This window comes from Desmodus rotundus, chromosome 4 (assembly GCF_022682495.2).
Source record: "Desmodus rotundus isolate HL8 chromosome 4, HLdesRot8A.1, whole genome shotgun sequence".
In the NCBI taxonomy this organism is placed as follows: Eukaryota; Metazoa; Chordata; class Mammalia; order Chiroptera; family Phyllostomidae; genus Desmodus; species Desmodus rotundus.
The window spans coordinates 3,315,323-3,338,587 of NC_071390.1; the positions used below are offsets into that span (position 1 = coordinate 3,315,323).

Below are 23,265 nucleotides of genomic sequence, written 5' to 3' on the forward strand. Positions count from 1 at the left end.
CCCAGCGTGCCCAGGCTGAGGAGCCCTGGTTTAATCTAAACTAGACTCTGCACAGACAACCGTGATGTCCCCTAAGGTGAGGGCCAGCTCATCGCACCAGTGGTGCCGTTCTTGGGCTTTATCTGCACTTTCTGTTCGGGAGCACTAGTGAAGCCCTGCCACGTGCCGGCACCACGCTGGCCCGAGGGGCAAGGTCAGTGCAACCGCACCCTGGCCTGCAGGGGGGACCGCTCGATAGTGCGCTCTTGGACATGGGCTCTGGGCCTCTCCCTCCCTTCCCTTGGCTGAGCCACACACATGTTGGCCGGCAGTCCTGTCTCAGAAGGAACTAAGCATGCGTCCCACCTCTCAGTTTGGTGGACACCTGGACTGGGGGCTCAGGGAGACCAGGACCCTGCTCCTGCCTGTATGTCTTACTTGCTCTGTGGTGTCAACAAGTGGCACAACCTTGCTGATCCTGCTTCCTCCTTGGCACAGCTCACGTGGCACTGAAGGTGTTAGGGTTAGCCTGCATGGACCCGAGCACCTGGCAGTCCATACATCCACCTGGAGTGGCAGCCACGGGTGTCCCCGTTCCTGCGGCATTTCCAAGAAGGGCTCTGAGACATCCGTGGGCTGGGCCCTCAGGATGCTGCAGGGGTGGGGCCGTCAGCAGCTGGGCAGGGCTCCGTGGGCCAAGCCTGACCTCACTCCCTCTTGGTGGCTCCGGTCAGTGACCTTGCCCCTCTGGGCACCGTGTTCTGACGCCAGGAACCAACACACCCCAGATGCCTCCCCTCTGTTCTCTTTTGTGACACACAGGGCGGGAAAGCAAATGCTAACTCAACAACTATATACTCCTATTTCTCGCTTTGCGTTCAACCCCCAAGAAAATTCTTCCATGGGCCATACACAGCTGGGAGTCTGTCCAACAGAGTGACGGCATCTACCCCGCTGCTGTCCCCGAGACAGGCCCTGGGCCACCTGCATCTCTCTAGTTGTACTTAATAATTCCGCCCAGGATGAATCTGCCTGATGAACAAACATAAAGCCCCGTGATTTTATTTTCTTTCAGGACTCAAACACTGAAACCACCACCATGGTCTTCATTCCCAGAGGTTGTGATCAAAATGCAACACTTGATTCCAGAGTGAATAATTTTTCAAAAAAAAAAAAAAAAAGTACTTTGATACACCACTCTCAATGGAATCAACGGGCAGAGGTGCTAACTCTGCCTTTGTAGATGCGGGGAAGCCCGTGCTCCTCTTGTGGTCAGCGCTAACCTGCCAGACGCAAGCCGGCCCTCAACGAGGTGCCCTCCGTGGCTTCCCCGTGAAGTAGCGTGGCCCGCTGTCCCGTGGCATCCAGAGCGGCTCACCTAACCAGGTTCATTTCAGTTTCTCAACTCAGGGTGCCCCGCACTTAGCTGACCAGGAGTCAGACTCTCCAAGAACTCTTTAAGAGAAAACAGCAATTCTCTCGCATTCCAATTATAGATTAATCACGTCATCCTCAGAAAATAGTAAAAACCCGAACCAAATAAATCGCTCTCGGAAAACCATCTGCCCGGGAAGCGGAGACGAGTGTGTGAAACGATCGTTTGCAGGCTGAGGAGGCAGCCTTGCTGGGTTTCTTGATGAATGTAGTAAAACAGGTTTGTCTGACGGGGAAACATGCCTGACGGAGCGTATCCCACGGGGGCAAGGGCGCGGGCTTCCTGTCGGAGAAGCGTTTCGGATGGTGCCTGCAGGGGACGCGCTGCCTGTGCGAGTCCCTAAATAGAGACCACCTCGCCTTTTAAAGACGATCAGGAGGCAGGCAGGCGTCATTTGGGCTCCCGTGTGCCGGTGCCCCCGTGTGTGTGTGTGTGTGTGTGCGCGTGCACGCATGTGCGTGTGTATGTGCATGTGTGTGAGCACAAGCGCCTGACGCCTGTCGATGTCTCCCAATGCAGGAACCATGGTCAGCAAGGACGCCGGCAAATGCGTGCTCACGACGTCTGAGAGCGACGTGGAACCCTCCGCCTGCCTGGCCCTGGAGATGAGATACGCCCTGGACCCCAACCGGCAGATCAAGAAGCGGAACAAAGCCCTGCAGGTCCGGTTTAAGGACATCTGCGAGGCGCAGAGTGAGCAGCGGGACGCGCAGCTGCCCGCGGGGCCGGGCGCCGAGAGGCGGGAGGCCAGGCCCGCGTCCCACAGGGCAGCCTACCGCAAGTACATGACGGTGCCCGCACGGAGGTCCATCCCCAACGTCACCAAGAGCACAGGTGTGCAGACCTCGCCAGACCTTAGAAAGTGTTACCAGACTTTCCCTCTAGACCGCAAAAAGGGGACCGTCAGAAGCGTCCCCGCCGCGGAGGCCTTTAAGAGTCAGAACAACGGGTTTGTCGTAGATGCGAAAGACAAGAGTGAGGAAGGGCCTGGGCAAGAGGGCCGGCTGTGGGCTGCAGGCCGGGTGCAGACGACCACGGCGCTGGTGTTCCACTCCCACGAGCACATGGATGCGCCAGAGCAGCCCGCCGGGGCCGACTGTGCACAGCCGTGCAGAAACCCCAGCACACGCAGCTGCCCGGACATGCCGCTCCCAAACGCCCCCCGGCCACCTCCGCGAGAGGCCGACTACCAGCTCCATGGGGCAGCAAAACAGGACAGGGCCACGCCAGACATGGAGGAACCCTCTCCCTCAGCGCACGGCCGGGTGTTTAAAACGGAGGTGGCCACCGTTTACACCCCTGCCCTCGGCACAAAGGCCCGTGAGCCTGCCTTGTCAAACTCTGCCACCGGGAGCATGTGGTCCCTGGGCCCAGCAGCCACCGAGGAGCAGAACAGGGCCGCCCACCCCAATGGGCTCCAGGCGCCCCCGATGCAGTGCCTGTCCCCCACACGTAGTGACCAGCCCCTGCAGACTATGGCCCCAGCGGGGCCTGAGCACCAGCCTTGTCCGACAGCGGTCGCTATGGGTGAAGAATGCCAACAAATCGTGCCTCGTACGGAAGTGGTGGACCTCAAAGCACAGCTGCAGGTGATGGAGAGCTTGATCAGCTCCAGCCAAGAAACCATCAAGGTGCTCTTGGGAGTCATTCAGGAGCTGGAGAAAGGAGAGGCCCACCGGGAAGGGTAAGTGTGCTCGCTCATTTCTTACAACGCTCTGCGGACTCCTCTCCCTGGGGTCCACCGGCAGCGCCCCAGCCCCGACCACCGTGAGCCTGGAGCCAGCCGCTCTAGGCTGCAGTCTGAGGGCAGAGCCAGCCAGGGGGTCTCAGGCGCCTTTCTGACCCTAGACGTCACCATGGGGCCTGCAAGAGGGCCTGTTGGTTAGCCCTCATCTGCCTGGCCCAGAATTCAAACCACACCTATATTTTGAATGAATTGAGAGCCCTTTCATTTTCATGTCCAAGGACTAACGGTTTAAGACAGGGGTGTCCAACCTGCGGCCCACAGGCTGCATGCAGCCCAGGATGCCTGTGAATATGGCCCAACACAAAATCATAAATTTACTCAAAACGCTGACATTTTTCTGATGACGTGTCACACTGTATTTAACGTGTGGCCCAAAGACAGCTCTTCTTCTTCCATGTGGCCCAGAAACAGCAAAAGGTTGGGCAGCCCTGGTTAAGATATTGCTGACGTATAATAGCTATGCCAGTCCGAAACAGCCAATCCGCACGAGGAGCTATGGCCTCTTAGGAACCGCATTACAGGGGAGAAAAGAAAGAACTCAGCCGGCATTTTGAGGAGCGAATGCTGACTCACTGGGCACAGCACACGAGCAGCGCTGACGTTCGGGGCTGCACGGGGGCTCTGCAGCAGGCAGCGTGCTTTCCTCTCCTCACCTGGGACCTGTGGGAGCCACGCCCATGCCGTTGCCTTCTGTGATCAGCACCCTCCCCCGTGGGCCGAGCCCAGGTGAAGTGAGCTGGTGGCCAGCCAGGAAATGCACGGTGAGGGCACCTGACCCCCCAGGCCCAGTGTCCCCCAGCGGGCTGCTGGCTGGAGAACATACAGCGTGTGCACACTGCACTGAGTGGGGGGAGGGCCGCCTCCGCACTGCGAGGAGGAGGTGAGGCCACGCCCTGGACCCCCAGGCAAGGCTCCAGGTGCAGATCCTGCCCTCGGCTCCTGGCTTCTCCAGCTCAGTGCAGGTGGCCCAGCTAGTTGGTTCTCAGTAACCCTCTTCCTGGTTACCTAGCGCTTTGCAGTCGCTAGTCCTGAGCGAAACGAGTTTCTAGCCAGTCACCCTCTACCAGGAGATTAACAGTACCCTGACGTTAAAGAATGTTTCCAGCATCTCCATTTCCATCCCATTTCAACCATTCAGACTTGAGGAGGTACATACCCCAAAGCTAACCCTAACGGGGGCCCGCAGGGTCTTGTCGATCAGTTCACCACATTCCCGCTGAAAAATTCAAAGTCTGAACAGGGTCCCGGTTACTGATCTGGGTGCTGCTGGCAGTGGCTCCCACCGGACAGCAAGATGGCGAGACAGCAACGTGGCCGGTGGGGACTAAAATCCACCTTGGGTACAAAGCCAAAGGCACATGCTGACGTGCATGCGTGCATGCGGGGACACATGCCAGACACGCACAAGCCCCCCGTGAGAGGAGAGCTGTGCTGTGTACACAGGCTGCTCTCACACGTGGACGACAAGTGTGGAAATTTGTTTCCACCAGGCTCCGCTGAGGCCGTGAGGCCCAGAGTGGTTCCGAGGTTAGTAAGTGGTGTCCAGGTGGGAGTCCCGGCTCTGAGGACTTGGGCAAGGGCAGCACTGGGGTGTGCCCCATTTATTTACCAGAACATCGAGGTAGTCATCTGTCCTGCAGGTGGAGGGGGAGGGTGATGTGGGGTGGCCTTCTCACGTGTTTAACCCAGCGTCAGGTACCCCTGAGTGGACCGACGTCAGCCGTGCGTGTGGCCACTGAAATTCAAACTCAATGCACTGAGTGGAGAACTCACTTCTGCCGTTGCCCTGGCCACATTCTGGGCGCCCAGACGCCACGGGCTATACACCACGTCCACTACCATAACAAGACCTGCGCCCTGCAACCCCCAAACCAGGCGGCATGCCTGGCTCCTGAGCACCTGAGGACTGGGGGCCACAGGTCAAGGCAAAGGGCGACTTTACCTTCAAGTCAATCCCGAGTTCAGGTGTGGCCTGCACAGGACAGGCGCACGGCAGAAAGGCAGGTGTGAGTCCTGGCGCCCCTGCAGCTGTTCCTGAGACCTCCCCTTCCACCTCCCTCTCAGAGCCCTCTGGACTCCGACGCAGCAAAGCAGCTCCAGGGCCACCTCGCAGGACACCCTTTGCTCAATGCCCAGGGCCATTCATTTGGCCAAGATTCCTATTTGCACCCTTCTGTTCCAAGTCAGAACACCGGACAAGAATGAGGCTCAGAGGCAAGCTCCTTCTCCGTCCCTGCCCGTGTCTGGGTCCCGCAGAGGCCCTGGGTAGGGATGGACACAGGTGGGCTGACATATCTCTGACAGCTGGCTCTGGGGGGCAGGGGAGCGCTGGCCGATTTCCTTGGTGTGAACACTTCCACTGTGTCCAGTTTCAACCAGCCCACGAAGTCCTGCCTATTTAACATTCTGCTTTTCTGAGCATGGGAGCTGAGGGCAAGCTCCAAGGCCATCATGTGAGAAGGAAGGACCCTAGGAGTTGTTTGAGGTGCACACTCTGAGCTGGGAAGTAGGTGCTTTCCTGGCATCTCAGGGTGGAAAGCAGGACCCTCACTCCGCTTCATGGAGATTAGTATACAGACATTATGTAACATGAAAAAAATTTCATGGCCAAGTTGAAATATCAATGGAGTTTTCCTTGGAAAATGTTCTAGAGTTTATGATTACAGTAAGAATGCTCAGGAGCCAGGTAAAATCAATTTCTCTCAGCAACCCTCTTGCCCCCCTTAGCATGGAGGCACCAGCTTTGTACAGAATTTCACCTCATTAAGAGCAACCCAGGGAAGCAGGCACCCGGTATGCATTGCAGAGCCCATGGCTTTGAACCAAGTGACAAATGCTGCCCCAGATCCACATCGCACAGCAGGCTTGAGCCAGGCCTGGTGGGGCCACAGTCGGGAGGTGGTGCTCTTTGAACTTGGCTGGTGGCCACGGGCCAATTTGTGTGTCTGGAAGCACAGAGCATTGCCTTCCACGCCTGGGTTTGTCTGCGCAGCTTCCCGATTGGATCAGTGCAGACTGCGTCGCCGAGTGTGCGAGGCAGGCTCTCGGCAGCAGCTCTCACTCTGCACAGGGATTTCTGGGTCACCAAGCACAGCCACTCTCAGGAGCTTCCCAGTTATTTTGCATAAGAGACTCTTTGAGTAACTTCACTTCCTCGCACAGAGGTCCGCGAGGCCTCAGCCGGGAACATGCCGATCTCAGGAAGTCACTTAATCTCAGAGAGCTTCAATTTCATCTCCCGTCACACGGGACGGCAGCGGCGGAAAGGTGATGCCAACAGCGCCCGGCAGTACCAGGTGCACGGCAAGCGCCGAGTGAAGGAGAGACCCTAACACGGGCATGCCAGGAGGATGCGTCCTGTACGGAGATGCACATGGATAGGTCTTCGAAATCAGGCCTTTCAGTCTCTCGGAAGACGGCCGGGCAACTCACTAAAATTGCAGGTTTTGTGTGGCGCAGGCCGCGTTCGGTCATTCGGCGGGCCCAGATGTCAAGAACTATCCCCTTGGGTCACAGCTCTCAGAATTATCCTTGTCTCTCCCCCAGGAAGTTCAGGGTCATACAGGCCGCCAAAGCAAGCCGCTAATGTCATTGCTGAAGGCTGCTGTATACCAGGTGAGTGGGGCGCTCAGATTAAAACCTCAGCCGATTCTCGTAACTGCCGGAGTTCCCAGGGCAGCAGTGTGTCGCTGGGCAGGGGACCCGGACACCCACGGGCTGCAGGCCTGTGTGCTCACAGGGACATGGCTGCAGTGGCATGGCGCCTCGGCGGGCAGACGGCTATCCACTTCTAGGACTCTGCGCCCTGAGAATCAGGTGTGGCGATGGGCTCGTTGTGATGACACCCCATTGCCACTCTGCTATTCCCAGAAGACCCGACACCTGTCTGGGAGGCTTGATTCAAGCTTGCGGTCATGCAGGTAGGATCTGCCACAGCCCAGAGTGAAGAAGGTTCCTTCACTGCTCAGGCGTCTCCCCCCACACGCCAGGTGTTGCCTGCAGGTTCAGGTGTACAGGGAGGAGAGAAGAGCAGCAGAACGTCAGCCACATGGGGCCCTAAATGTGACAAATGGGCAGAGATGACATCATGAAACTTGGGACTTTGAGGCTGTTCCAAGTCAGCAAATGTGAGACTGTCGCTCAAAAGAAGAAAATCCTAAAGACCCAACCGAGCCCAGGAGGCCAGCAGCTCGCAGGACGGTCTGTGAATCTGGTGACCCACAGTCCTAGGAGCGTCCCCGCTGCCCCTCACAGGGCCCCGTTCAGCCTCGCAGAGAGGGCATTGCTCTGGTGTGAGGCCCAGTCTCTGAGTCCAGGGCACACGGCGGGAGGAAAGAGAAGTCAGCCAGGCTGATCCCCCACGACTGGGGCCTCACACGGCAGCACTCACAGCCAGACGCCAGGGGACAGGAATGAGGGGCTGCGGGACATCGACACGTGAACCCAGACCAGCTCGGCATCCCACGGCGACACGTGCTCTACTTTGTGTTCCTGTCATCACTGACAAAGGGACAGCCACAGCAGGGCGAGGGGTGCGTGCGGGCACAGCCGTCAGAAGTCAGGGATGAGGCTCATGGGGCCGACACTGGGGGAAGAGCTCAGGCCAGTGTCCAGGGTGGCAGGTGTTGGCCCACGTCATCTGTCGAGGGGCAGCTTGCCCCTATTTCAGGCTGTGAGGGCCACACGTCTGTTGAAATGGTGCGACTGTCGAACGTGTCGTGGGTAACACGTGCACCTATGGCTGCGTTCCCATGAGGCTCTGTTCTCAAAGACAGGCAGTGGCCACTGTGGGCCACGGGCCGGAGTGCCAACTTCTGTGCCCAGCCTAGTAAACTCAGTGCCCACACTTCACAGCTGAAAACCGAGTCCGAACACGGGGACAGGACAAGCCCCGGAGTGCGGCTGCCAGGTGGGTGGCTCATGCACGTGTACAGAAAGCTTCCACCAGGGTCTCCCAAGTGGTGGGCACTGTGCTGGGCAAGGAGAGGAGACTCGTCTAGCCAGGTCACAGTCACTGTTCCGGCCCACGCTTACTCGCTCTTCAGCCTGTATGGCCTTCGGGGTTCGGCCTGGGCACTGCGTGTGTGTGAACCGCATCTCTGTAGTTTGGCTGCATTGCACATACGTGAAGGTGCGTCTGTAAGACCTGGAAAAGGTCTAGCTCTCCCGCCAGCAGGAAGAGGCCACCACGGCACACCACCGTGGTATGCTGTGACCGCCTTCACCTTATGGCCCGAGAGTGACACGTCACTCAGGCTCAGGTGCTGCTCAGGGCCCGTCAGGGATGGGAGATCTCCCCGCGTTTTCTGTACGTACCTGTGCCCACACAGAGTACATGCTGCGTCACAACTACCCGGGAAGCCTAGGGGGAACGTGATCTGTGTAAGTCACGGAGCAAAAAGACCTGCTGTGGGAAACCCTGCTTCGCTGCAGCAGCGGGGACCTGAAGATGGATCACCGAGGCCTGGGCGCCAGAGTCTGACCGTGAACTCCCCAGGCCCCCCTCCAAGAGCTGCCCGCGGGAACAGCTCAGTTTGGCTGGGCACCCTTTCCAAGGACCACTGGGTCGCTCTTGTCAAAACCTAGCCACCTAATTGAGATCAAAGGCTTCCACCTGGTGAGCCTGGACGGCCAGATCTCGAAGAGCAGGGGTGGGGGGCGTGAGTCTCTCCCTAGCCTCTGAGGTTCCGCGGACGGTCCCATGGCCGTCTCTGGAAGGCTGCCTTCCCAGGCACCTGGCCCGACGCACCACAGCAGAGCAGGCCCTGGTGAGCAGCCAGGAGAAGACAGCTCGGCCGAGGGATCAGAGGCTGAAGGGTCGCTGTCCTGGCACACGCAGCCATCCCTTCTGCTCCCTGTCTGAACGGGAGGAAGAGGTCAGCAGCCCACCTGCACACAACAGTTCTGGTGTCTCTCTGCACATTCGTTGCAGCCCATGATGGCTGAAAACGCTCCAGCCAGCTGACTGCGGCCTGCCTCCCGAGCCCTTGGCTCTTTCAGGTTCCAGGAATAAGACCAAGGAGGGGGGCCGAGTGGAAGGACCCGGGCTCAGCTCAGAGCTGGCAGCTCGGTCCTGCCCCTCTCTCCCCCGACTGTGCTTGGGGAGGGTTATTACCCTCTCTGACCCTCTGCTACTTCCTCTGTGTAAGAGCCAAGGACACCCGCCTCCCGGGGAGAGTAAGGAAACACAGCAGACAGGCTCCCGGTCCAGGACTGTGTGTACACGCAGGACAAGGGGCTGCGCCCCAGTCACTCTGTGACTGCAAAGCCACCTGCCCGGGGCTACCGTGCAGGGAGGGGCAGCCAGCTGAACTCCTCCGGAGAGAGCCTCAGGCCTCAGTGCACAGGCTGCATTATTTCCGAGGGTTAGCAGGGGTCGAGGGTTACAGGACCCCTTCCCAGTGGTAGCAGACATCCAGCTTCGAACCTGTTTTCAGGGACATGCCCAGGGCGAGTCTGTTTGGTGTCCTGGACAGAGCTGCTGGCATGGAGGTGGGACATGTGGGGTTACCTGTCGCTTTTCCTCAAGGGCCCAGCCTCTCTGCACTGCGTGTTCCCATGTTAAAGAGAGTAGTCCGAGTGGGAGGGGCCCACGAGGGTTCTCTCTACTCTAAAGATGAGCTTTCAGAGGCAGCTGAGAACAGTGCCTGAGAACAAGGTTACAGAGGTTACAGAGGTTACAAAGGTTACAAGGTTGCAAAGGTTACAGAGACAGAGAGGCAGCCTTTGCGGCAGACGTTCACCGACAAGTGTGTACGGTGATGCCGCTGCCTCCTGTCTTCTCCCCTCGAGCCCTTGCTCGTTCCTCTCCCTGTCCCTGGCCATTTGTGCTGGGGTCGACCTCTGTCCTTTCTTTTTTGCTTTCTGCTGCAACTAAGCACGTATTTGCGATAAAATATTCCATCTCTCAAGTCCAAGTACCGTTGTCCTATTTGATGGTGTTGAAGGGGAGGCCCAGGTCCTATTCTCTGTAACATTTTCTTCATTTAATGACCAGGGCCACGGGGAGCCTTCTCCGGGGCTTGGATTTGTATAACTCTGGAAATGGTAGCTTTAAGATCTGGAAAAATAATAGCCTTTTTAATATGAAAAAATGACACAAATGTATTTCTAAGAATATAAAACACATTCCAGATCCTTGCTTTGGGCTTCATGTAGCTATCACACATACTTGAGAATGTAATTTCAATAATCTCCCTGTGCAGAAGGCCGAAACAGATTTCAAATACCTCCCCAGCCTTTTAAGTTGGTAGGTAAATAAAAACCTCACCACCAAGCCACTGGGCGATTCAGACACCCGACTGCAGGTAAAACGAGCAATTCGAGGCATGACGTGAACGTCCACAGCATTCACAGGTTTGTGGATCAGAATTAGTTTCTAAAAAGAAGGGATGAGATGCAAGTTCTACTTTTGAAATCACAGGCAGTTTCTGCAGAGCTATACGAAGATGGTTTGTGTTGGGGCCCCTACCAGATCTGTGGGGGAGCCCCGGTGAAGTGCGCCTCAGGCAGAGCACCTACAAAGCTCCCCTAGTCTGAGCACCCTGATATTCCAGCCTCCCTGCACTGCTATTAATCCTCACAGAGGTACTGCAAGGTGGGAATTCTCTGCATCAGGAAACTGTGGGATACATTCAGTAACGTCCCTGAGGTCACAAGGCTGGGGAGCAGTGGTAAAGATGGGGTTCTCCTCTGGACTGGTCGGGCCCACCACCCACTCTCCCTCGTCTCGAAGACGGGAAGCCTGCTGTGTCTGCACAGGACTAAAAAGCAGGCTACTTTTGTCGTCACTGCAAACCTGAGCTCCTTCTCCTGCTGGAAGCGGCTACGAGGCTCCTACACCCCAGGCCTGGTGAGCACCACGCAAACTTATGTCCTGCAGGGAGCAAATGACCAGTGTAGAGACAGCAGGAACCATGGCTCGCAGGGCCCCCAGATGTACTGCCTGTTTCTAAAGCTTCATCATCAGTGAGCGGGGTCCCCTCTGCAAGGTGATTTCAGAAGAATCAAGGCCATTGATCTTGCAGCTCAGGGACCAGAATGCCAAGGACAAACTCTGAACATGCACAGCCTCCCCAGGGATGCCCCCACAGGGCCCTCCGTACCGCCTGTCACATGAGAGGCCCCCCTCGGGCCCACCTTGCCCGGCTCAAAGTCCGTGACCGGCAAGGTGATAGGAAGTCCCCGTGCAACATAACAAGAAGCATGCGTGTCTTTGAAAGGACGTTCCGGAGAACTCATTTCCTAGGTAAAGATGATCTAAAAATGGGCATATTTTACCTAAAAATGGAGTAAAACTGTCAATCGGTATTTCGTTGGTTAACACAATAGGCTATCTCCCCAGATTGGAGTCTCGCCACTGGACACAGGGGTTTTGTAAATGATGTAAAATTGAACGATTTTCACCTTCAGCTCCAAGAGCACGGAAACGTTGGCTTAAAAAACAAACGCCAAGTCAGGCCTTCGAAACAAAGCACAAACGCTTCCCGAAGAGTAGGTTCTGGTTTAAGTTTGTTAACTAAACTGCTTGAAAAGCCTATCAAACAAATGATAAATCAAAGATAAAAGCCTCTGCGGATATTTACCATGGGAACCAGTGGAGAAGGCACAACATTAATACTTCCAAATTAAAAGCTCTTTAAGTTAGTCCGCGTGTGGCAGTACCAGGGCCAGAGAAAAATGGCAACCCAGAAGGAGAATTTGTTTTCATGTAGTGTACTCACATTCCTATTTCCATTCCGGTTTGGTAGCCAGTGCCACCAAAATTTATTTTCACTAATTGTCAATAAATTATAGCTTAAACTTTATCTCTCCTCCAGGAAAAAACAAGTTAATCAACTGAGCCTCCGCTCAGCCCTAAAAAGTTGTTTTCCTCACTAATAATAGCTACTCTCGGTGCCCTCTGGGACGAGTGACTTGTCATTGCTGTCATCATTTTGCAACCTAGAATCTCCTTGATTTCAGGAGGGGAAGAGAGAAGGTGTAAGTCTTTCTCTGATGTACTGTAATCAGGCAGTCCACGCGCAAAATAATAATTGCTACCTTCCCCGACGGTTACGTATTGATTTCACATTATGGAAATACGATTACAAACCACTAGAGACACAGTCCTGCCCAAATAGCAGGGTTCCTCTCCGTGTCTGCCTCTGTCCCAGCCCGCATGCACTGCTGACAGGAACAGTGTATGTGCCCCCTACTAAGAGAGGCTGTCTTCTCCACCTTGCCGGCTCTGTGCAGGGGAAGCGGGCAGGGCGACGGAGCCACGCCCCCGGAGGGAGAGGCAAGGGTAGCCAGAGGAGATGCTGGGGCCGAGGCCGAGGGGGAAAGCCAGGGCGGCCAGCTGACTCCCACATCCTCTGCGGGCCCCCGGGCCGCAAGGCTTGCATCTTCACACTACCTGCCAGGCTCGACCACTGACCTCCGTTACCGTCTCACTTTCATTCTTTATAGTGAAAACAAGCACTACTGAAAGCTTCCCTCACAGCCACAGCCGCCCCCAAATTATAGTGTCACTGCATCTGGGGAGCTGCCAGGCCAATAAAAGTTAATTTGTCAACAATGCCTAAAGCAAGCCACCAAGTTCATTATTAATAGGGTGTTTCTTAATGAAACTCGTTCGCCAGGACAGCATCCGGATAAGGAAAGGAGGAAGGGGCTGGTTTAGGGATAGACTGGGCCTTTGAATTTTAACCACTGGGTGTGGGAAGCAGATGATAGCTGACCTTTTCCAGGTGTTTGGTGGCATTTAAGATGGGATGATGGTAATCCCATTGGACAGATGTTCTCACCTGATCCAGCCAGAAACACCACAAAACTGGCCATCCAATTTTCCTTTTCGGAAGCATAGGGTTTGGATTCAGTTAATGCAGCAGCAGGGAACTCCTGGAGATTCTTCATTCACTCGTTCATTCGTTCACTCATTCAGCATTCAGAAAATACTCCTTGAGCATTGCTACACCTCAGGCTCCATTGCGGGCGCTGGGTGCTCACCAGGAGACAAACTAGCGGAACCTTGGCCCTCGCGGTGCTGACATTCTAGTGGGGACACCTCATCATTTCGCAACATCCACTGCAGAGTGCTGGGGAGGCAGCCACCAACAGGGGACAGGCCGAGCTGCCTGTGAGGGGCCAGCCGCTGGACCAGAGTCAAGGATGTTGGTTTGAACGAGCAGAGAACCCATCCTGTGGGAAGGGTGCTACTTTGCAAAGGTGCTCAACTCTGCTTCCTGAACACAGAAGCAATTCCTTCTTCTTGGAAACACATGTTCTCTAGACTGTTCATGTCTTGAGGGCCAAGTCTATGGTTTATTCATCTTACAGCTGCTCTCTAGCAAAAAGCCACACACAGAGCCGATGAGCAGCAAGCATCCTGACCCTGCCAGCCTAGAGAAGGTCAGTGAGTGATTTTGGCTAATTCGTAGCTCAGTCCTTTAGGGACTCCAATTAGAACCCAATGTGGGAACGACCAGGAGCACTGAAGATTACACTCACATGTTTAAGGAGATCACATGGGATTTGCACATCAAGCTAGTTCTTCAAGGGTCACCATTTCAAGTTCTGGTTCTGGGAGGATGCCCCATGTCCAGCTCTGAGAACTTTCCTGTCCAGTGGAAAAAGTAAGTATGGGAGACGCAAACAGGGAGAAAGAACCACGTTAACCTGTGACATCTACGACGTCACTTCTAGGTCCTTAGCTTGGACCTCAGCGCACTGTGCAGTAAGCCAAATGATGCATGGTGCTGGGGTTCCCAGGAGAGCCCTCAGATCTTCTTCGGCTCTGAGCTGTAAAATCTAACATTCGTGTTCACAGAGGGGCAGCCTTCTAACACAGGTCTCCGCAAACGGATCTTCCTTCATGGGGCCACCTACCGAATGACATCACCAAGGGACGTTTGGGACCTTCACTGTCACTCAGGAGGACTCACATGAGTGTAGGGGGACATCTTTGGAATCTTTCAATTTCCGTGAGAGCCCTTCCTCCAAATAGCAGTCCGAGCAAACGGTGGGGGGAGGGGAAACCAGTGGTCCACGGGGCGGGGTTTCCTGCTCGGTCTACCACCTACAGGCTGAAGAGCAAGGAAAAGCGGAGCCAGAGCCGCATCACATTGGTGGCTGGTTACGATGTGCTAACAGAAAAAATTCAGCAACCGTTTTAAAGTGACTCCTGTGCAGGCATGGCGCTGCTGTGTTCAAGGTACTGAACAAAACCTCGGAAGTGACTCTTGTTCAAGTTTTATGTCAAGAGCTGCTACATTCCACAGGAACAGAGGTCAAAGCACCAGCCACGGATCTACTTCCCCAACAAATTTACTTTTCATTCGCTCTCTCATCATCATTCCGGGCACCCACAGCCTCGAATGGCACCCCTCCCATGACGGGCACACCAGGCACTGGCTGGACAAACAGAGAAGTCCAAAGCCTGCCATGACAAGACCGAATGACAGGTGTTCTGGTCGAGGAACGTCACTGAGAGGGGCCAAAAGGTACCTGAGGAGGGGCTGCGGGTACCTTCCCAGGACACTAATAAAGCCTCAAAACCATCAGCCCACTTAGACATCCCGGAGGCGGGAGGTGTCACAAAGAGTTGGGGGACACTGTTTGTTACACTGTGTTCCTCAGAACACAGCCTCGGTTAAAACAAACAGCTTTGTCTGAGTGGGGATCTCAGGCCACCAAGGAGCTGGTCAGCCTCACGTGGCTAGCAGGCCCTTGGCTAAACAGGGATGCCTCTGGCCAGTGCAAGCCAGTCCTGCCTCCTGTCGACCAGTCGGTGACCTTGGACTTGGTTAGGAAAATCACTGTCATATTGTTTTAACAAACACAGCTTGGATGTTGCCCAAATCCTATCACTGAAAGGTATATGAGACAGGTAAATAGATGCATTCCCGTGGATATCTGGGGAAAGTCGAATTTCACTTTGGCTACTGGAGAGCTGATGACGAAGGAACTGCACTTCCAGGGCACACGCTAGTCGATTCCTGGTGAGAACGCAGACTCGGGGACAAGCCAGAACTGCAGCCTTGGGGGTCGGGGTGGGGGTAAGGGTTGGGGGCTTAACACCTAGGAGGGGTACAGGGAGAAGAGCCGACTCTGTCTACTTTTTGAAATGTAATTTCTCCCAGCAATAGTAGTGGTATCTCTTTATGCCTCTAATCAGTGTCGCTTGGACACTATTAAGTGAGAAATCCCTTCTAGATGCTGAAATAAACAACAGCTCAGTTATCAGGTGGGGCATCTGGAGCGCCAATCTGGGCCAGATGCTAAGGGGACAAAGCAGTCCTGGCACCCGGCAAGGACACCGGGAGGACAGGGAGACCAAAACCGAGGGCATAAATCAAACAAGCACACCACATTCTCACGGAGAGCAGAGTGCCCCAAGGCCTCCCGGGGGCCGCCGCTGCCCCAGCCAAGGGCCTAACACGTGCCCTTGAGGTGGTCCAGAGTGCCAGTGTCAACACCCCGTGCAGCCCGTGTTTTGAGGACCACAGTGAAAGCAGCACACCTTGATCTCAGTGTTACCCTGATGTCATTAGCTGATGTGCTAGGAACTCAGAACTTGCTGAAAGTCACTGTGTCCTTTAAAAGACGGGAAAAGTAACCCCAGGCCCCAGGCACTGTATCCCTGCCCGGAGCCACGAAGGGTGGCCCACGGCAGACTGCGTGCCAAGACACGTGTGACGTGCCTTGAGAGGAGAATGCTTTCCCGAAACCTAAAATCGAAGATCCCAAGGATGTGCGAAGGGGACGATCAGCCGGGAGTTTAAGATCTCCTGGAGAAAACAGCGTGGTGTGGCGGTGGCAGCAGGGACAGCGCATTATAGTCAACCCAATGACCCAACACTAGTAACTGCTATTAGACACCACAGAATGCATTCCCCCTGCCGACCGGTTCTCTCTGAGAAGCTGATGGTGACTTCGCTGTGCTGGGCCTCTGATAACCAGCATGATAAAGGACGGATACGTATGTATCTTCTTTCCTGACCTTTCAAAACAATCAGGGTTTTGGGGCCTCAGAATCATCTGTCCAGCCACTCAGGCCCCACCTTCAAGTTTTGGGAGACGTGGAGCAGGCAGCTTGGATGTGGCGGTGGCCAGCAACAAAGCTTTCGGCGACCTGTCCCTGGCCTTGCTCGGCCGTGTCCCACCACCTGGGGCCCGGCCACCTCAGAGCTCCCCGCAGCACAGTCAGGAAAGGCAGACGCACTCTGTCACTCCTGGCCCTGCCCTCCAGCCCCTGCGCTCGCTCCAGGACACGGGCATGGCAGGACCCAGGCTGGAGCCGGCTGCTGTGCTGCCCTCTTTTCTCCGTCACTCCTGTGGCTTTGCCACGGAAACAGCTACGCCAGCTCGGCCGCATGCCTTCCCGTCTTTGCTGTCATTTTTTTGGTCTTTAAATTATACTCAGGATTGCATCCTTTGCTGTGGGCCCTAACTAAGGACTTACACACCCAGCAAAGACCCCATTGTGGTTTTTTAATAAGTATGCAAATGTGGATTTTTATATTCAGGAGTCTTTGATAATGACAATCAGAGCTGGAGATAGAGACACCTGTGGGCTCATGCAAAGCTGGCCTTGAGAAGTCCAGGCCACTAAAGAAAGGAGCCCCTGAGGTTTCCTTTGAGGGGGCAGCCCTGGCTAGAGCCCCACACCAACTTCCGTGAACGACCCTCATTGTACCGTCTCAGAAGTGGATCAAGACCTCGTGAAGAAATCTGCCTCTGTACGAAGCTGAAGTGGAAGTGACTCTAACACTTGAGCCCCGTAAATCCATATTGTGCAAAACCTGCTGCTTCAACAAATCTGCAGTAACCAGCTCACCTCCACGGACTTTGACAAAGTCCACGTCTCTTCACTCCACAGCTCAGTCCAGTCTCCTTTCCTCCCAATACAGCCCACCAAGACCACTGTGTTTCTGGAGGGACGCTCAGTGAGGAGGGGGTCCTTGGGTGGGAACTGTGTTCTGGAGGGGTGGGGTGGGGGTGGGGGACAAAAGAGTCGAGGAAAGAAACAAAAAGGACTGAAAAGAGCATCCTGGACTCTCAGTGCTGTCCGTGGTGCTGAATGCTGTGTTTCAAGTTACAGACCCTGCTGAGACCAGAAAATACTGGCAGAGGGCAACCGAAGGTAGGGGGCGAGAAACAGTGAGCGCCGCAAATAATCTGCTTTAACAGTCCATGTTTGCAGTGGGCATGCTTGTCACCGGGTGCAAAGGGATTCCGAATGGGGAAATGTAAGGCCCAGAGCTTTTCACAATTTATACTTTCCATTTGCTTTTCACACTTAGTTGGAATTCTTTTTCATTAGATTTCTCTCTTACCGAACTTCAATACAAAAACACAAAGACCGTATTATTTGGTCAAATTAATATTCACCAAACACCCAGGGTGTACCAGGCATTGTGACAGGCACACAATTATAAACCTTTACAAGATAATAAGCTCCTCAAGTCAGAAGGGAAGAGAGGTTTACCGACGGAGCAATTAATTTGCAGGACTGAAACTTTACAATATCGGATCAAGACTTGCTTCCGCTGCAGCATTTCCACCACCAACCCAAGCTCTCTTCTCCAACTTCCCATCACAGAGACCTCCAGCCCCACTGCCTTTGGGGAAGCACTGTCTTGGTGACCATGGCAATCTAGAAAGATAATCATTTCAGGTATTGGTTTGCGGACTTGTTTCCAAGCGAGGGGGAAAGTCCCCGAGGAAATCCACCACAGCACTTTGTGTTCCCTGTGGCGTGGGAATGACTTCTCCGCTCTGTCTATATTTGGAAAACACATCCATTCAGATGCCGCAACACAGTTATTAATGTGACCATAAAATCATCAGCGGAGCCAAACCCCACAGCTTGGACACTCCAAGGGCAAGCAGATGGATGAGAACACCCTCGTGGCTACACAGAAGTTCAGCAGGCACACCCTGATGGACGTGAGCTGCTGAGACAGCGTGTGACTGAAACCACGGGACACAGGCAACACTTTAACCCCCAAATTAATCTCTCATTGACCTCTGTCTGCGGGCTCCAAACATCTGAATCCTTTAAGCAAAAGGAAGGTCCACACAAAACCTGAGAACGGTGCTGAAGGGCCCCTCCAGGAAAAGCCCATGGCAATGCGATTCTAGAAACACTGCCCAGACCTGGTGGAAACATGACCAACCACCAGCTTGTCTTTTAAATTAGCTGAGAAGGAGTGACCATGGACACGTCACCATGTAAGGCAGACATAGTGACTCATTTGCTCTTTCTCAACAGACATCGGCCAACCCTATGGTATCTAGGGGTCGAGGGAGGGAGGCGGGGTTGGAACTACAAGAAGTGAGAAGGGAAGTGGAAGGAGTAGTGCCAGGGAAGGACTGGGCTGAGAGGGGCCAGGAAGAAGAAGGGTTTTCCTTGCCATTCTTTCAATCGCTGGTAAGAAAAACTCTCCAGTGGTTTTCCATTACATCTCAGATGCCGCCCTGGGGGCTTCCCGCTGTACATCATCTGCACTCCATCCCCTGCCATTTGCTCCATCTGCCCTAGCCACACAGGCCCTTCTTCTGTCCTCCAACGTGGGGCTCCTTCAGCGTGCAGCCCTCATCCCTGGGTCGTCGGACCACCCACTGCTGCTTCACTCTCATCAGGTCTTATTTCCAGCGACCTGCCTTCGCAGCCCTTCCCTGACACACGGCACCATCAAACACGAACCACCCGTCGATCCAACCATCCATCCACGTGTTGGCACGCTGCCGGCCTGCGCCCCCCACTCCACTGTAAGCTTTGGGAGGACAGGGGCTCCATTTTGCCCAAAAACGTCTCCTCAGCAGTCAGAATAATGCCTGACACCTATAAGCCTACCTACGAACAATCTGCTTTTTATAAGGAGACAAGAACAGAGTCTTTTCAGGAGGTCTTTAGAAGAGCAGTCTCCAACTGGGGACCCCCGGGTCCTAGAAGAGCGTCCTGTGTGTGTCAGGTGCCTGAAGCCTCAGCCGGGCACGGTGGGACTGACTGTCCATGCTGCCATCACGCAAGAGCAGAACACCAGTCCCGAGGTGCATGGAGGAGCACGAGAGGCCCGGGGTCTCGGAACAGGAGACCTGGGACTGACCGTTCTGTGCACCCCCCACCCCGCAGAACGAGGGCAGCACAGCCAACCCGAGGACCAAAGGCTCTCATGTAAGGGGGACACTGGGAACCCAAAGACATGCGCAAGAAAGGGTGCTGGGGTTGATAGGGCTGACGGACATGTGTCCCAGGGTCTAGGACAGGGAGGGTCTCTGTGCCCTCAGAGCGGGGTTAAGAAGTGACCCCTCCCCTGATTTTGCCCATTTCCTTTTAAAAGCCTGAGGTTCAGAGCTGTCCCCACACAGACAGCTGTTATGTGCCCCCTCCCTGGCAGGAGGCGGGCACACAGCTGTCGGGCAGTCTCTCACCTGCAGCCCAACCGACCGGTGTGACTGCAGTCACATCCCGTGTGTTGCTGCTTGGGCTCGGGCTCTAGCACTGCGTTTGTTTCACCGCACAGCACGACCTTGGTCAGCAGCGAGCTAGGGCCCAGCTCCAGGAGAGTGAGCTGGGCAGAGAAGGCACTGGGGAGGCTCTGCAGGAGGCCTAGGAGAGTGCAGAAGGTCAATGTCGTGGCAGAAGGAACACTGGTGTTGGTGCCACACGTCTGGTGGGAGGGTCAGGAGAAATGGACCCCTGGGGCTTGTTGTGGGGGGGGGGGTGACACATAGGCCCCTCCAGGGTCCTCCCCTGACAAAGGGGAGAGGAAAAGGCCAAGGGTGGGTCCCAGAGGTGTCCCCAAAGGCAAGTGATGGTGGATAAAGGTCAACACAAATGCCACCACACTGCAACTCTGGCTCAGCGAGGAGGGGTCACAGGTAATAACAGGCAACCCCAGGCAGAATATGGTCACTTGATTGGTAAATAAGAGGCGCAGGCCTCGGAGGTCGAGCCCCAGTGCACAAAGCTCACTGAGACAACGAGGCATGGAGCAGACAATCCTCTGTCCAACGTTTATGTAACACAAACTATAATGAGGAAAACAACAGCGATTTTCAATTCAGAGCCCATGACGCACACAGGAGGGGCCTGCACGGCGAGGGCAAGGAAACGCTGAGGGTCTGTGCTGACAGCAAGCTGTCTGCAGGCACCGTCACCATGCTGAGCGGCTCCATAAACGGGACTCTGCCCCCAAAGTGTGGATAAGCCAATGCGGAGCAAGCTCCTCTTCTGCCACACATTTAACTGATTGTGGTTATCACGTCTGTCCCTGGGTGCCGAGTAACATTCAGAAAACACACAGCAGCATGTCAAAAAATGTCAGAGAGGAAAGGTCGGCCTATGTGGTTAGGAGGAACTCTATGAATGCACCCCCATACTAGCTTCTTGGGGTGACCATGCTGGGAGACAATCAAGGCCTGGCCAGGAAAATCCTGGCCACTGTACCTTTAAGTTTACGCAACCTTCCACAATATACTCCCAAAAAAGACCTGTAAGTTTTTCTAGCACGAGGAGAGCTAGCCTCCCCCACCCCCAGCGAGGGCCCACCCGGAGAGCGCCCACCCGGCCCCAGGGCTACACTCTGTAGTGCCAGAGGGAACAGTCTGGGATTTGCCAACCAAGAATAGTGGGTAACTTCTTACAGAAAAGTTTTACGTAATTTTCCATCTTAAAAGTTCACATATGGACACCGAAATCTGATTTTCATTAATTTTCATGTGCTCCAAATATTACTATTCTTTTGATTTTTTCCAGCCATTTAAAATCATAAAACCCATCCTTAGCTCGCTGGGCCAAATCAGGCCACGGGAGGGGTCAGACCTGTGGGTGGCAGGTTGCAGACCCCCCTTCCAGGAGGCCTGGAGAAGCGGGGCAGAGGCAGCAGTCGAATCAGCAGGGCCAGAGTGGTGTTCCCTCCAAGTCTCCCAAACACACCATAAATGTACAGCTGCTCGGAAACACCCCCGTTCCCTCTGCTGATCACAAAATCAGATTATTGACTTCATCCAGGAGCTTATGTTCACATTCCAAATTTAATTTAAATATCGTCTGAGCTGAGGCTGGCGCACTGGGGGTACAGCGCCGAGGCGGAGCAGACCGGGGCGCCCACGTCCATGCGTTCCCACCCCCAGGAGGAGCGCTGGCCCCGGGGACGTGATGACATGAGGTGTCTGCTCTGCACGGGCCCACAGCCACGGCCCCGCGTGTAATGCTCTCCTGTTCTTATCTTGTAGGCTTTCATATCGGACTGGGCAAGACACAGCTAACTGTGACACATGCAGGAACAGTGCATGTATTATCTATAGGTACGTCAATGTCTCCTCTTCCCGCTTTTTCCTCACGAGCGACAAGTGGTGTGTGCTGCACAGGCCAGGGCATCCGGGGCCAGGAGGGTGGCTGTAGCCGACGGAGAGCAAAGGGCACTCCCGGACCCTCGGTCTCAGTTCCCCTAAGTGCTCAGCTCCAGGGGTGTACTGGCGGGACGGGGCCGAGCTTTCACTCGTCGTGTGGCACATGTGCCTTCGTGGCTTCGGAGGCTGCGGTGAGCCGATGGCCTGCTCCCTCAGAATCGATAGCGGGCAGCACCTCCAGGTGGTGCAGGGCCTCCCCGCACAGGATGGGCTGGGAACAACGCGGGTGGCCCAGACTGCTCCCACGCCAGGGTGGTGCGCTCCAGGTCACGAGGGCCTCGGTGCGTGTGTCCTCGGGGGCAGAACCCCCACCTGGAGCCCCGACAGCCGGTCGTCGTGTCTAAATGTGAAGCTCGTTTAGACTCCTCACGTCAACGAGAATACAGCCGGAACTTTCACCAGGCAACAGCCGGGTCGGTTCTCGGCAAAAATGTAGGGTTTCAAGACCTGGTCACGACCTTTGGAGGTTACGGTGGTGGGTTTTCTTGTTTGTTTTGGGAAACGTAATTTTCAAAAACAAACTACGAGAGCACTAAGGGATGTTATGATTTGGTTCACTTTTTAAAATGAGGCCTGAAGAACAATTTTGGTTGATTTGTCAAATTACCAAAAACACTTCTAACTGGACAGTTACAAGCCTGCAAACATGTAAAGAACCCCCGCTTGCCCACAGGCGCACCTCCTGAGAAGATCTCCAAAGTTACTAACTTCTACCAAACAGGCAAACAGGGTATAAATGTCTTAAACACAGCGAAAAGCTCGAACCCTCAGAACCTCCGACCCATCGCCCGGCTCTGAGGGAGGCGGAACATCCCCACACAGTGCCGGGTACTTTCAGAGCAGCGCTGGCCCGGCTGGCGACCTTGTCTGCGAGTCGGGAGAAGCAAGCGCAGGAGAGACAGGGGCACCAACGGCAGGCTCTCCCAGCCCTTATGGCAGACGCCGCCCACACTCCTGGGGGACGTCGGGAGAGGTCTGGAGGGAGACACGTGCAGCTGTCACAACGGGGCCTGTGCCACTGGCGTCCGGGAGGCAGGGCCAGGGACGCGGCTAACATCTAATGATGCACAGCGCAGCCTCCGCTCTTGCCGCCCCATGCACAGCGTCAGCAACAGGGCAGCTGAGGACGCCCGCCTGGGTAGAGCCGGCTCCAGGAGGAGGTCCTTCGAGACTGCCGACAAGTGGCTCGGGGCTCCTGGCGGCCCCCCTGCTGGCTTGGTTCTCCCTTCTTCACAAAGAGGTGGGAAAAGCTGGCACCCGGGCAAGTTTCTGTGTCAGGAACCAAGTACACACTACAGAAATAACCCCTGAAAAGAGAGGTCTGTCTTCCAACCCTGAGATCCCACTTCCGGGAATATATCTGAAGGAACCCAAAACACTAATTCGAAAGAACATTAGCCCCCGTGTTCACTGCAGCATTACTTACAATGGCCAAGACAGGGAGGTAGCCCAAGTGCCCATCAGTAGTGGAGTGGACAAAACAACTATGGGGCGTTCACACAGTGCAATGCTGCTCGGCCGTAAGAAAGAAAACAATTTCACCCTTTGCAACAGCATGGATGGACCTGGAGAACATTATGCTAAGTGAAATACGCCCGTCAGAGACAAGACAAATGCCACTCGGTGTCAGTCTTATGTGGAGTCTAATGAGCAAACTGAACTAACAAGCAGAACAGAGACAGACTCACAGATGGAGAGCAGA

At 55.0% G+C, this 23,265-nt stretch overlaps 2 protein-coding genes across 4 annotated transcripts in view; one reads left to right on the forward strand and one right to left on the reverse strand.

Moving 5' to 3' along the window:
* Window positions 1–23,265, reverse strand: part of DOCK1 (dedicator of cytokinesis 1) — a 374,752-nt gene that overhangs the window by 175,376 nt on the left and 176,111 nt on the right. The window lies entirely within an intron of this gene.
* INSYN2A (inhibitory synaptic factor 2A) overlaps window positions 1–23,265 on the forward strand; it is a 52,190-nt gene that overhangs the window by 15,395 nt on the left and 13,530 nt on the right. The window contains exons 2-3 of the mRNA XM_024555461.2: window positions 1,934–3,098; window positions 21,387–21,458. Coding sequence (XP_024411229.2) covers window positions 1,939–3,098; window positions 21,387–21,458 — 1,232 coding nt within the window. The 5' untranslated portion in view covers window positions 1,934–1,938. The remainder of the gene's footprint in view (window positions 1–1,933; window positions 3,099–21,386; window positions 21,459–23,265) is intronic.